Source organism: Bacillus rossius, chromosome 5 (assembly GCF_032445375.1).
Source record: "Bacillus rossius redtenbacheri isolate Brsri chromosome 5, Brsri_v3, whole genome shotgun sequence".
Taxonomy (NCBI): Eukaryota; Metazoa; Arthropoda; class Insecta; order Phasmatodea; family Bacillidae; genus Bacillus; species Bacillus rossius.
In genome coordinates this window covers 159,687-174,527 of record NC_086333.1, presented here as the reverse complement: position 1 = coordinate 174,527, position 14,841 = coordinate 159,687, and the positions used below count along the sequence as shown (strand labels likewise).

The 14,841-nt window shown below is 42.9% G+C and overlaps 1 protein-coding gene across 1 annotated transcript in view; it reads left to right on the top strand.

The window, feature by feature from the left end:
- LOC134531533 (uncharacterized) overlaps positions 1–8,074 on the top strand; it is an 83,007-nt gene extending 74,933 nt beyond the window's left edge. Inside the window, exon 4 of the mRNA XM_063367207.1 lies at positions 6,939–8,074. Coding sequence (XP_063223277.1) covers positions 6,939–7,011 — 73 coding nt within the window. The 3' untranslated portion in view covers positions 7,012–8,074. The remainder of the gene's footprint in view (positions 1–6,938) is intronic.
- The last annotated feature ends 6,767 nt before the right edge of the window (positions 8,075–14,841 follow it).

The following is a 14,841-nucleotide window of genomic DNA, read 5'->3' as shown; positions in this document are numbered from 1 at the left end:
TAATCGAACCCTCGACCTCCGCCTACAGTTCCCCAGCTTTTCTGGTGCCTAAGGGCAAGGATCAACAACGATGTGTAATTGATTACAGAAAAGTTAATGAGAAAATAGTGATACAAAACATACCTTTGCCAGACCTAAACACTGCTTTTCATTGGTTCAGTAAAGCCAAATATTTTAGTGTGTTTGATCTAAATTCTGCCTACCACCAAATTCCCCTTACTGCGGATTCAAAACCCATCACAGCCTTCTGTGTCCCTTGGAACTTGTACCAATACACAGTAGTACCTTTCGGACTTGCCACGGGAGCCCAAGTACTAACTCGACTCCTGGATCAGATACTAGTAGATCTAAAATTCAAAACAGTGTACAACTACCTAGACGATGTCGTCGTATATTCAGAAACATTTGAAGAACACATCAAACATTTGGAGGAAGTCCTAAGTAGATTTCGTAAAGCGGGGTTAACTGTCAACACAAAAAAGGTTAAGTTTGCAGTCCAAGAACTGTCTTTTCTAGGACACCTGGTTTCTAGCAAGGGAGTCACCATTGATCCTTCACGTACTCAAGCTATTCGTGATTTTCCGCCTCCCACAAACCCTAAGGGTATTTCACGTTTTATTGGTATGGCAAATTTTTACTCAAAATATATTCCTAATTTCGCTGAGCACGCAGCACCACTAAATACGTTGCGTAAGAAAAACACACCTTTCACATGGGGTCCGGAACAAGAAAAAGCTTTTAATTTCCTGAAACAGGCGATTTCTTCCCCACCTGTACTCCGCATGGCAGACTTCACCAAACCTTTCATTTTACAGACTGATGCGTCCAGTGTGGCTATTGGCGCAGTACTGTCACAGGAAGTCGAAGGCTGCAGACAGCCTATTGCGTTTGCATCGCGGACACTTACCCACGCCGAGAGGAAAGCCTCCTCGATCTACGAATTAGAATGCCTCGCCGTGGTTTTTGGCATTGACAAATTCCGCCAATTTATAGAACACAGGGAATTCCTGTTGGAGACAGATAATCAGGCATTAGCCTGGCTTTTGGCACACCCGAAACAATTAGGGAAACTCGGGCGATGGATTGCAAAAATTTCTTCTTTGAAGTTCAAAATCCAACATATTCGTGGCACACAGAATATAGTAGCGGACACACTGTCTCGCATGTTCGAAAACCCAACTCAGACTCCGCCCGAAGGAACACCACTCTTATGTCAAGCCCTATTGACAGACTTTCCGTTGGCATTTCAGGATTTACAGAGCCAGCAGGAAGCTGATCCCCACATTTCCAGTATTATTAAACTTTTTAGTTCAGGAACGGCGCCAAAATACTTTAGGATGTCTAAGGGGCTGTTGCAAAAACATACAAAATCGTGCTCCCGCAAAATCTACGTAATATGATATTCCATTATTATCACACCTCGCCGGTGGGCGCACACCTCGGTATATATAAGACCATTCAGGCTATCCGACGTCATTTCGTGTGGGACGGCATGCACAAGGACATCACCGAGCAGGTGAAACTATGCAAAATCTGTGCGCTGAGTAAGCCAGCGCAGAACACTCGTTTCGGTTACTTAACTTCAGATGTGGCCGAGCGCCCCATGCAAAAGATGTTTATCGACTTTGTCGGGCCTTTCCCGCGCTCAAAGACAGGAAACACTATGCTGCTGGTGTGTATCGACGCCTTCACAAAATTTGTCTGGCTCATCCCCATGCGAAAAGCCACCGCAGAAAACACTGTATCTGCGCTACGTAATCAGATCTTCAAGACGTCGGGAGACCCGTTTATAGTAGTGTCAGATAATGCAACCCAGTTCACGGCTAGGATTTTTAAGAACATGTGCTTCTCACATGGCATTCTGCACGTCACAACCTCGCCTTATTATCCACAGCCCTCGCATGCTGAGAGATTCAACCGCAATCTCCGGTCTGCTTTAATAGCTTACCATGCGCAGGAGCAGGATAAATGGGATTCGAATTTGGTGTGGCTGCAAATGGCCTTTAATTATGCACATCATGAAGGACACAAAAGTACTCCTTTAGAACTCATGTTCACTTACCGACCTAATACCCCTCTTTCAAATCTTTGGTCTTTGAATGACCTATTGCCCGATGATCCGAGAGACATCAGGGAGATTTGGAGAAGAGCTCGTAAAAATCTCAACCTGGCTCATGAGAGCAGAAAAAAGAAATACAACGAAAACCGATCTCCTAACCCTTACAGGGTAGGCGATTTTGTGCTTTGTAAGGCACACCCACTCAGCAAGGCAGTGGATAAGTTTTCCGCCAAGCTGGCGTACCGCTGGAGAGGTCCTTTTCAAATACAGCGATTTTTAACGCCAGTGACGGTTAGCCTAGCTGACCCCAGTTCAGGAGAATTCGTGACCAGAGCGCACATCTCCCATCTAAAGAAAACACATGCTGACTTAAAGTAGAGGTGTTTAATTTCTTTACCCTAACATAGGGGACTCTCTAATATTAGGCATGCCAGAAATCCTCGAGGTCTTAAAAATCCATGGTACTAGAAATAAGAATGCTAGCTTTACGTTGTATTAGTTTTAAGTGGCCACTTAGTTAATAAGCTCTTAGTTAATAATATTGTTTAAGGGTTATCGATATGTTGTGCCTGAGAGGCGGACGCGTCTCAAAGGTGTTAGAATATAAGTAGTAGGATACAGGCGAACCTGGTACTAGTTTTAATGAGCAGTGTAAGTGTTTGTTTTATTTTCCCTATATGCTCCGCATTCAAGCGGGGGAGTATGTGCCGGAAATTAGGCATTTCGTCACTTTTTTTTAATTTTTTCTATAATTTTAAAATTTTTCGGGGTTTCTATTTTTTTTAAATTTATCTGGTTGTTAATGGGGGTGATTTACTTTTTGTTAGGCCGGTGTACGCCACGGATTTAAACTTGGTGCCAGTGGACCGAAGCCCCTTCCCAGGGGGCCAATCTGATATTTTGCTGTCTAATGTGGACATGGTCAGCCCGGTTGAAATTTCTCTCGCCTGCAGTCACGTCCCGAGTTTGTAATTTTAATTCCCTGCATGACCAAAACTGCTTGAAGCAGCTCCTGGGCTGCAAGCTGCTACCTTGTAGAGGCCTGCTGAGAAAAGCATGTCTCGTCACGAAGCAGTCTCCAGTGGAGCTGCGTTCCCACCTTAGTGGCTATTTCTGCCCCCCCTTCCTCTCTCTCCTCCTCACTTTAGTTCTGAGAAATTAAGCTAAGAGCAGTGACCGGACGGGACGATGACCTGATGCAAAAACCTTCTCCCGGGTCCGACAAACACATCCCTGACATCTAGCGGCAAAAAAAAGTAACCGCGGGCCTGGTCGCCAGCGTGCAGAGCTTACCCTCATGACACCTGGTGGCAAGTCTGCTCACCACCTCAAGTAGTTCCCCCTTACGCCGCTAGAAGGCAGCGTCGCGGTGCCATAAGGCACTATGCTTTCCTCTCGCGGCCCGGAGAAGTCGATTGTTCTTTGTTTTCGTTTCGGTCCGGTAGAGAGCGCGCATGGCGTGTTGTTGCCACGACCGCCTCGGACTCCTTCGGAAATTTTCGGCTTAGAACCAAACCTACCCCCTCCTTTGACCCGGGGCCTTACCGCCCGATTTAATTAGGGGTTTTGGCCGATTGCGGGGACTCAGCCCTCTGACCTCGGCTACTGACCTCGTCTCATCTACGTCCTCTGCGCTAAGAGGCTTTTTGCGGGAACGGTGATTTTCGCGTGCACGAGAATGTAGTCAGTTTGCTTAAGGGATGTGATCCCGTTTGTACAGTAGCCAGGCAGAGGTAGTTTTTAGAAAAGTCATGCGTAGTTAAATTTTTATTTCTTCTTATTTAATTCTAAAAATTCCGGTTTCGTCCGCGCATCCTGATTTCTCGGTCCGCGGCATCCTGATGTCGGCGCGAGACACCTAGTGAGCTCCGAACTCTACACCCTGGTTGGTGAGTAATTTTTTTTCTTTCCCCCCCCCCCCCCCATTCCCGTTTGTTGGCCTTTTGCGCCGACGGTATAGGACTGTCTGGAAGCAAGTCTAATTCGTTTTGGATTTGATTTGGGTTTCAGACAGGGTCGAAGTGCTGGAGAGAGAAATTTCTCCCAGCTCGTGGTCCTGCACCTCCACTGCGGGTCACGTTAGAAGAGAGGTTTCCGCGACCCGACGTTATTTTTTGAAGACCCGGGTGGTAATGTGAAATCAACATCCCCCCCCCCTTTCTAGCTACGAACTACATTAATCGATTGAATAGCCTACCAGCGAACAGTGCTTTCCTCAAGAATATGTAGAATCAATAAAACTAATCATCGATGTAATTGTTGGGACATTCAAATTTGGTGCAATTTTCAAATTTTTAATTATGTAATAATTTTTTCTAAGGTGTAACATGTACTGTTTTAATTACTCCTGGGGCGCCCCCTTTAACTTTGTTATTTACTAAGATTTTTATTGTCAGGTTTGAATAATACGAACACAAAATTCCTTAATAATAAAACAGGGAACCTATAGACCAAGCTACTTGTGTAGTGTTAATTTATTTATGATATACCTTGTTCCCTTAAAAGATCCACCAGCTCCCCAGTTGCTTGTGTCAGGGAGATCCAAATTATCTTGTTCTCCACCTCGTGCCACCTCTGGTCAATAACTTAATTTTTCTTATTTTTTTTACCCAGCAGTTTCCAAGGCTCCTTTTAATTATTTTAAAATAATCTAATTTTGAGGCACGAGGGGCGTTACACAATTTAACCATGGATTTTTTGCTTTGAATTCAACAGTTTGTTCTACAGACCAACAAACTGGCTGTTCACCCCCAACAAAATCATTATTTTCTATACTAACCTTAGCTTCGTCTGTATCAGATCCCAAACCCTCCAACCTGGATACTGTTTTGTCCGACGAGGAAGTCGAAGGGGAAAGGTAATCGCAATTATCCTCCTTGATTCCGATTGCGTCTTCTTTTTTATCTTGATTAACAATTGAAGTCGTACTTGATGCTTCCGAATTCACGTAACCTTTTTGTTCCTTAGGGTTAGGTTTAAAAAAATTAACAAATTTTCTGGTAGTCATAGTCAAACTATTTAGCTGCACTAGCACTGATAAGTATAAAAACGAACACAATCATCGAACACAATGCAACAACGCGAAACGGCGTCAAGGTCAAGTCAACGCACCTGTTGTAAACTGACTAAACTCCAACGATCACGGGGGCGGTGGCGCGGCGAAAGAATGGAGGGGAGGAAGGGGTGGGCATTGTTATGTTATAGAGAGGCGCGGACGAGGATGACACACCAGTCACCTTCCTCCCTGATTCTGTGCATGACTCATCACAACACAGCTCACAACGGCTTGTACGGGCACTTCCTACCTGCTTACGAGTCACTCGCAAACAAAGCATAATATTGATCCAACGTAATTGTTTTTTAAACTTTTAGTTTTAAGTGCGTTCCCTTGCGTTCCGGCACTCTTGGGAGGTAAGGGAACGCCGTTCCCTTGAGTTCCCACTGAAATTAACCCCTGGTATAAACCCACGTACCACCCGCCCCCGGGTAAGACTCTCACCTTTATTTTTAGAATGCCATGGTGGGAAAAAATGTTTTTATTGCAAATCTGCATGGGAAAAAAATAATTTAGTCGTGATTTATTTTCCTTTCAAACGGTAACAAATCGTAAAGAATTACCAAAAAAGTACTATGCTACTTACTACAGCCTCGGCATTTGTGTTAAAAGTGTACAGAAGGCAGGCAACTGCAATGTGGCAACATCGCGCGAGTAGAACATGGCATCGCCGCGCGCGATCGAGAACAACACGCCGTGTGTGCGCGTGACCTTGCCCAGCTCCCAGCTGTTTACAGTTACAATCTTCCGCGTCAATTATCGTGCGCTGGGCAACGACCTCGTTCAAACAAATAAACGATAAAGCACGCGAGTCCTAGCCACGCATAATAAAAACTATTTTTATCACATGCATAATAAAAAACCTTGTGAATAGAAATTAGGTTAACACAAATACAGCATTTACTTAGGCTTAAATAAAAGTGACGTACAAAATCACACAGACAATAAAATTAACAAAAGAATAACATGATGTCACAGCCGTCGGCCAAGAAAGGATTTAAACTTCCTCTCAGCTGTTGTCCACAGTGCTGCCAGTGTCGAAGCACTCATGGTTATTTATTAACTCTTTAACTGCGCAAATAATAGAGGTAATACTTACCGCCATTGTGCGCTGACACCACTTTTCGGATATGGTTGTTCCACGACAGTACCCTCTGTTTCAAAGTTGCACAGCTCCACAACTTCTCAAATGGGGGTACTGTCGTGAGAATTATGGTCTTTCTTCTCTGGAGAAGGAAGGCCATAATTCGCCGCAGCATGACCTTCATTGGTGCAATCGAAGAGCCTTTATGCGATCATGGGTAACAGTGAATTAATAATTACATTGTCTCGTAAATTTAAATTGAACGAATCATGATATAAAATCAGCCACCGTCCCTGACAATATATAGAATACATACTAACCTCCAATACCATTATTACATAGTTCTGTTCTGCAACATTACCAATACACATAGTATTGAAGGGTTTAAGTCTGAATGATCTCTTTATTTGAATCCCAGTAGGTAAGTTGTAAAAAAAAACAACCTCATACACACATTTAGGTGCTTCATGGTAAAAATTTAACTGTCCAGCAAATTTGAAATGCTTTCTTTATCATGTCTATGAATAATACCTTTCCAATGGTTGTTTTACAATATAAGTTTCTGGTATTAATACATGTTGCATTTTCGTGAATTTGCTAACAAAAGTATAGCACCCATTGTTAGAATGGTATAATGTATAATGATATGTAAGAAAAATATTCACTTGGTAAACTTGAAACTATCATTATGAGTTATTGTAGTCACACTATTTTCTATAATATTTTCATTTACTTACTAGGAGATCATTCACACCTACGAAGATAACCAGGCACATGGCCAGCTGGCCGCCGCGCTGCAGGCGCTTCAGATGATTCCGCCATGCCGCCATGCCGCCATGCCGCCATGCCGCCATGCCGCTGACACGCGCCTGATTTCCTTCTTCCACCTGATATTACATGTTGTGCATTTAGCAACGTGTAAGGAAATACTTAATAGGAAATAAATGAGTGAAGTAATAAAATTAAAAATACTAATTCATGCAATGAATAGCAAAGAAATGCACAAGGATGCTGTTTAGAGTTCACTTATTTCAGTGCAATGAGATATTACTACATGTCATTGACCCTCTCACCCCTTATCATAGATTTTACAATTTAATGGATGAACAGGGGCGTAGGAACCGGGGGGGACGTGTCCCCCTGAACTTTTTGGGTGGAGGGGACTGTCCCCCCAACTTTATAGACCGTGATATTTTTATTTTATAATATTATTCCGCATTACTGTTATGCTATTTGAATAAATCAATAATCTAAGCAATTTTAAGCGAATCGGGTACCATGTATTAAAGGTTCATATGCAAGAAATTTGTCCAGCATCTAAATTATTAAATTCAAAATTAAATAGTAAAGTGACTTTACTTTAAACAGTCGAAACGTACAGATGTTATTTGAAATAGAGTATACCTGCAGGACTACGCCCCTTCCACTTTGCAACCAGACCTAATGTCTGCTGTCATTAGGCAGCTTAGCTCTCTCCCTCCTCGTGTATCATACACCTATACATATCATCTGTGAGTGTACTTGCACATTCCTTGAATAACCTGAAGTATTTCGCAATTTTGTTGTCGTGTTAGGTGTAAGGAGTAGTGTTGTAGAAACATGTTTTGAGCAGTAGACCAGAGTTGTAGATGTAGAGTCAAACTACTTACGTGTGCATTAGCATTTCATTTTATTGACAATGAAAACTCAAAAAACTGTTTTAGCATATTTTTCAATAGCCAAAAGACTGTGTGAAGGTGCTCATGCTGAAACTTCATGGAACGGAAGTGAACCAGTAATAAGTGGAACTGAGGTGAGTAACAATCTATCATGAGAAGAATTCTAGCGGTAAAACACATTATAAAATTGATTATTAATTATTCTCTTTGTAATAAAGTGGCAAGAACAAGTGTGTGTTTGTTGGGGGGGGGGGGGGGGAAGGCCGTTTTGAATTACCATTAAACCATTACATTTAACACTTAACTGTAATTTTATAATTTGTAGTCTTAAGTTTGTGTCCCTTGCTGGTAGTAACTCATCATTAAACATAAAAGAGATAACAAAGTTAAAAGGTTAACTTAAGGATTTGAAAACATTGAAATAAAAATGTTTCTTTTTAGAAAGTCCACACAAATTTAAAAACATGTTTAATGGCTATGCATACATAAAAAATTCTACTAAACATAGAACAAGTATTCATGTAAATAAAAAGTTGTCCTTTTCTTATAAATGCAGTTATTTTAAGTTACCTGGTTCTTTTCTCAGAGGTGTCATCTGAATTTCGGATGTGGAAATTATGCCGCTATGATGCTTCGGAAAGCTGGTATTCTCAGGGATTTCCTGGTTTCCCTTTTCCCTGCCTTTTATTTTCGGCGCGGCACACCTCATTTCAAACACCCTCTCACTTTTTTTTTTCCGCCCACATATAGGGGAAGGTCGGGCAGTACCGGACACCTTAGGTTTTCTTTTAATAAAAATATAACTTACTGCAAAAAATGAAATGTACATATGTCTCTGGAATTGTACTTTAATTATTTATAATGCCTAATAAAGAAAATGGGCCAAAACATTTAGAAATATTAGTATTTTACATTTGAACAAACAGTGGTATTTGGAAGTTTCAGTAAACTGGAGGGTTATATCGGACAGTCATTTCCCCTTCAGATTTTTACAAAATACCGCCTGTAAATAACATTTAGGTTTTCTTACAAACATCACACTTATAAAATACAGCATCCCCTTCAAGGTCAGCACAGTTTTCATGTGCCCATCCTTTACATATGGTACATTGTATCCAATCCTCACTGAAATTTTCACCGCAAATGATACAGTCAGTAGTCTCTTCGTTTGTTGCACATGGAACTTTTGGTTGGGGTGTTCTATGCATTGATGTTTTTCTGAGATGTTTCCCTTTTAGTTTCTTAGTGGTTTGCGACTTTTGATTCACATTCAACTTGCATCTTTTTGCTTCAAGCTCATTTTTGTATGGGCTAGATGTTAGAACTTCACTTCTGTCTCCCCGTCGTTTTCGTGAGGCCAACTTGGCAACTGCACTGCTAGGAAGTGGAGAAATTTGTTCTACTACATTGAAGGCTGAAGTGTGCAGTACAGTGCTTTCAGAACCTTCCATTCTGGAGCATGATGGAGTTGACATTTGCTGTGTTGTTAGACCTACTGCTTGATCTGAAGTTGAAGGCTCTGGTGAACTCTGTCTTCGAACACACGGTGGAGATTCTTCTTGAACAGTGATTGGTAAGTCATTCAAACTAGTATGGAAATCCAAGTCTGTGAATATGCTACGGTTGAGTGGGTAAATTCCAGTGCACATGAATGCTGATTGAGCGAGTTCCATTCTGCAGACTTTTGCTAATGCATAGTTAACCAGTCCAGCTATGTCCTTGAGAGCAATTTTCAGCTTTGGATATTTTCGCATCCACAAAGAACATGCTTCATTGAAAGCATTCTTAAATGGCTTCATAACTACTCTGTCCAGTGGTTGCATTTTGTGAGTTGTATGAGGTGGTAAACTCAGGATATGGACGTGGTGGGAACGAGCAAACAGAATCACTTCTAAGTCCTTGTGACTTGAATGACCATCAACAATTAACAGTGTAGGGTTCTTTTCACTTGGCACAACTCGTTCAACAAATAATTTGAACCATTTTAGGAATCCATCTTTGGTTATCCAACCACTTTGTTGTCCGTCAAACACACTTCCAACAGGAGCATCTTTAGTGAGATCCTTATCGATGCGAACTCTGGGGAAAACAAAGAGTGGGGGAACAAACATGTCTCCAGAAGCATTGATGCATAAGATAACAGTTACATTTCTTCCTCTTTCGCCTGATGTTAATTTCCCCACTTGTTTCTTTCCCTTTATTGTCATGACTTTCAGTTGATTGTTGTGAACACAGGATACCCCAGTTTCATCTGCATTAAAGATCCGCGATGGACTAAATGAATATTTGTCCATTAATTCAGTCAGCTTTTCATAAAACCGATCAACTTGTTCTTTATTAAACCCTGCAGCTCGCTGCAAACTTGTGGATTCTGCAGACCTTAGGCTCAAATCGGGGTGCCTCTTCATGAACTCATAATAGAAGTCTTTCCCAGCCCTCTCTTTTTGCTTATTGAAGCGATGATCAATATTTAGGTGTTCTGCCAAGTCAAAAGATAATTTAAGAAATTCATCTCGAGTTAATGGCATGAGTTGTCTATCTAAAGCTTTAACATGGTTGTATAACTGCTCCTCGTGTGCATCACTGAATGTATTACTGAAAGTACCCATGTGTGGTTTCATAATTGCCTCATTTCCCGAACCAAGTTTAATGAGTCGATCACCTAGTGTACTCTTCGGAACAGAAAATTGTTCACTTGCTTCTCTAATGCTCATTTCTTTATTTATAACATGCTCTACTGCTAATTTCATATCTTCTTCTTTCCACCTTCCCCTTCTTTTCTCCATTTTCTGCAAATAGAAAGAATACTTGAATCAGAATAGACGGGAAATTACTCTACCATTGTGTCCGATACCACCCGCAACCGTCCGATATAACCCTCCAGCAGGTTGTCCGATATTACCCGACGGACATGCCATCGAAATTACGTCATAAAATATTTAGTATTTGTCGCACACAGATGTTACACTGTATGGTAATATATAAATGGTTAGTACACAAGTTACTATACTTAAACTTATAAATATCTTACTTGTTATGTTGTAACAACCCGGCAAAGTTATCTTCGTGCAGAAGATCTTGGCCTAAAATCAATAAAACGTAGCACTACTCAACAAGCAGACAACGCACGAACTCATAATGGCGACACTGCGTGTCCTTCACAGAGACCTACGAGACAAACGACCGACTGGTGCTGCCCCTAGCGCGCACCTCTGGAAACTGGTACTGTCCGGTATCACCCGCTGTCCGGTATTACCCGACCTTCCCCTACTCCTTCAAAAGGGATATCTCCACTTAATTACTTAATATAAATTGTTGTCATAAGAAAAATAGTGTCGCTCATTAACAGGATGGATAGTATAACATTGAATTGAGAAAGCAATGCCACAGGTGCCTGTGTTAAAAAATGAGTAAGGAAACTAACATAGAAACCGCAAGCGTAACAATTACACACAAAAGTACAAAACAGAAAATGTGTGTGCCGCGCGGTGGCCGAGCGCTTAGAGTTTTCGCCTCTCACCAAGTCCAAGTCACCCCTGTGACCTTAGTAACTGCAGGAGATTTACCCTGATTAATTCTTTACATTGTTATTGAGTGAGTGAAGACTTTAATACAAAAAAATGTGCAGTGTTATTTAAGGCATCGAATAGTGACGTGTGCTGGAGATTTTAAATGTGTAGGGCTAATCAGTCAAAGTAGTCGTGACATAATATGTAGGACACCTGTATTTCGCGAATACATTTCGTGTCAAGGTATTTCACGAAACACTATAGCTTTTTTTAAGAGTCATGACATGGTGAGGGTGCAGCAGTACGGTGACCACATTCTCATTGGCCCCGTCAAGAGCGGGACGACACCTCTCACCGACCTCAGCCAATAACCACAGGCCATTCCTGCCCTAGCACTTGGAGCGAGCGGACCTGTCCCTCTGCTACCATGCCTCGAAGAACCAGTTTTCAAGATCGCTACGAGAGCGGAATCTCCTCCGACTTTAAGGGCCCGATTTTTGCCGCGGAACTTCACGCACCAAGCGGATTCCCGGCAGACCTAGGCGCGCAGCTCTCGCAGCATTCATCACTGTGCAAGGCCCACTTCTCGCCCTACCTGGAGGACAGCAATAGGGCGAGAATCTACATGTGGAACTCACAGCAAATGTACTGTCTGCAGATTCTTGTGACGAACTCGCAACCTCCGCTGCAAATCGACATCGAGGAGCAGGCGGTGCGCGTGTGCTCAGGTCCCACCAAGTATGTCTCGTGGCTCACATACCAGAGCATGCTGGCGGTCGAGCTGGACACGGCGCCGCGCGGCCAATACAGCCCCCTAATAGTAACACCTCGGCCGAAGATCGAAGTCTGGACGCAGTGCTCGCTAGCCGAGCCTGCCCCAGAGCTGCGCCACAGCAGCTGCCAGACGGACCCAGCTGTGCGGAGTCGGCACCAGTGGTGCCAGACGCCCGCCCCAGCCAAGTGCCAGGAAACTGGCACCCAAGCAGCTGTTGTAACAGCTCAGAAGAGCACCACTGCAGCTCTTCACGTGGCTCAAGATTACTCTCCACTGCTGCCGCCGCCGGTAGCCTCTACAGCCACACAGACCGCCCCCAAGGCGGCCTCGGCTGCGGGGAGATCGGCGCGGCAGCCAGCACAGGAGCAGCCCAGTCAGCGCCCACAAGATCACCGCGCGCCCTGGCACTTTGTCGTCCTCAGGGGCGGCAGAGGAGCCGGGGCACCTGCCGAAGAAGTCGACGCAGCCTTGCGCTCGGCCGGCCACAAGCCGACCAGGTGCTGGCGCGTCTGCAGCAGGGCAACAGGGCGCCTCACTGGCCTCTACAGAGTGGCCTTCGCCACTGTTCAGGAGGCCACTCGCCTGCTAGAGGCCGGCCTCACCATCAGAGGCGCCCACTGCGCAGCTGAACCAGCCCACACCAGACAGCAGCTCCCCAGGGCCTGGGGCCGCACCGAGCTGCAGTCTAGTCCGCGCGGCGCGGTGCTGCAGTTGCAGTTCTGAGCCGCGCTAGGTACACACCGAGCCAGCCGTGGGCAGAGGGGACTCGTCCCCTCCGCCGGCCTAGCCCCTCTTCCCGTTAAAGGGAGGGGGTCAGCAGCCCACGGTCTAGGAACCTCGCCACACACACAACACACTAGCTAACACAGTAAATCAGTCCAGCCTTTGCCCACACGCAAATAAATAAATCAACAAGCTCTTCAAGCAAGTAAATAAAAATCAAAACAAACTGAGCAGCTAAGGCCAACTGCTCAGCTTAAATTAATATTCACCCCTCTTCCCCCCCCCCTTTGAATTTAAATTTTAAACTTAAAGGGAGGGCTGGACAACACACGAGTTTAAAGTAGAGTCACCACACGAAATTAAAGTAGATTATACCAGGTCATTTGCAACAAATCACAGCTTCGCAGCTTATTTAGAAAGTTATTCACAAAAAGTCAAAACTAAACTCACATAGGTCAGAACAGGTGGTTATGGGTCGGCAGAAAGCCACCTGGTACTCCTGAAGGGTCGCGGAGTTCGATGCCAAGTTGCGGCATTCGGGCCTCGCGGCCCTCATCGGCGATGATGTTATCCCTTTATCAGTCAGACGAGAGTCTGCTGGGGGGGGGGGGGGGGGGTGCTTCATTAAGCACTTGATACTGAGCTTAATAACCACAGGAGAAAAGATACAGTATTTTGTGAAATACCTTGACACGAAATGTATTCGCGAAATACAGGTGTCCCTAATAATATGTAGCCTGTTATGTGGACAAGGCAAAGTTTATGAATTATAAACAATTTTTTTTAATGTTTACAAGTGTACGTGTTTTTTAATTTAGTTTGAAAAAATCGAAAATGAATTATCTGTACAAAATAATTTATAAAAATATCATTATGATTGTAAAATGTTACTATTTAATTGCATTCGAATCAAATAATGATTTTGATGTCATGTAAACCTATTTCCCTCCTACTATGACGGGTCAGGGGGGGGGGGGGGGGTCCCTCCACCGGAAAATTTGTTTTAAAAGTGCAAAATTGCGCTTTATAATTTTTTTTTCTATCTAACCATTGGATACATTGATGTTAAAATTATTGTTTCCTTAAGATAAAATTTGATGAGTGAAGAATTTACAAATCAAGTTGGGCAGAAGGCAGGGAGGGCACAAGCTCTCTTTTGTTTTCCCCCAAACTATATGAACACAGCTACACAAATGTGGATGAAACAAAATATTTAATGTTATCCTATCCTAAGATCTTACATTCTTGAGAGTTAAATTTTTACACTCTTTAGCACTTGAAATCAATCTTCATTGATGTATTCTGACATGTTGAAATCACCAATTACCTACAGTTACGTATGGAGCAGAAGGTTGAATCACAAAATGAATCATCCATCCACTCTCCTATCAAAATTGTGTATGGTCCTGACAATTATACATGTTACAATTCTACTGATTAAAAAATAGGTGCACATGTCCTTACATGACCTATTGTGACATCTGAAAATTTGTTTTCTTTTTTTCTTACTTTGGGTTCATGGTAAGTTGGAAAAATACTTGCATTTTACACGAGATATGCAATTCATTAAAAAATGAAGCTACAGTAATTAATAATAATGAACTGTACCGTTGTTGTCTCTGAAATACGTCAGTGGCAGTCCTTCCACTCTGGTCAGGAGCCTCACGAAATTAGAGGCCCCCACCAGTTGCGCTCCTTCGATGCAACCCTGAAAAAATAATTAAATTACATTTTGTCTTAATTGTTGCATTCCATACTGTATAACATGCGTACAGGAAATGTTCATTAAATTTATTGCATACTGTAAGTTTGATTTACTGAAGACCTTGGGTAGATAGCACTATCAGCTTTCACATTCCATATTTCACAACCCTCAACAGACTAGATGGCCATACTGTTCATCTGCATACATATTGATGCATCATACACATTATGCAATACCAATATTTTTTTTTAATTTTATCTTTTTGAATGGAAG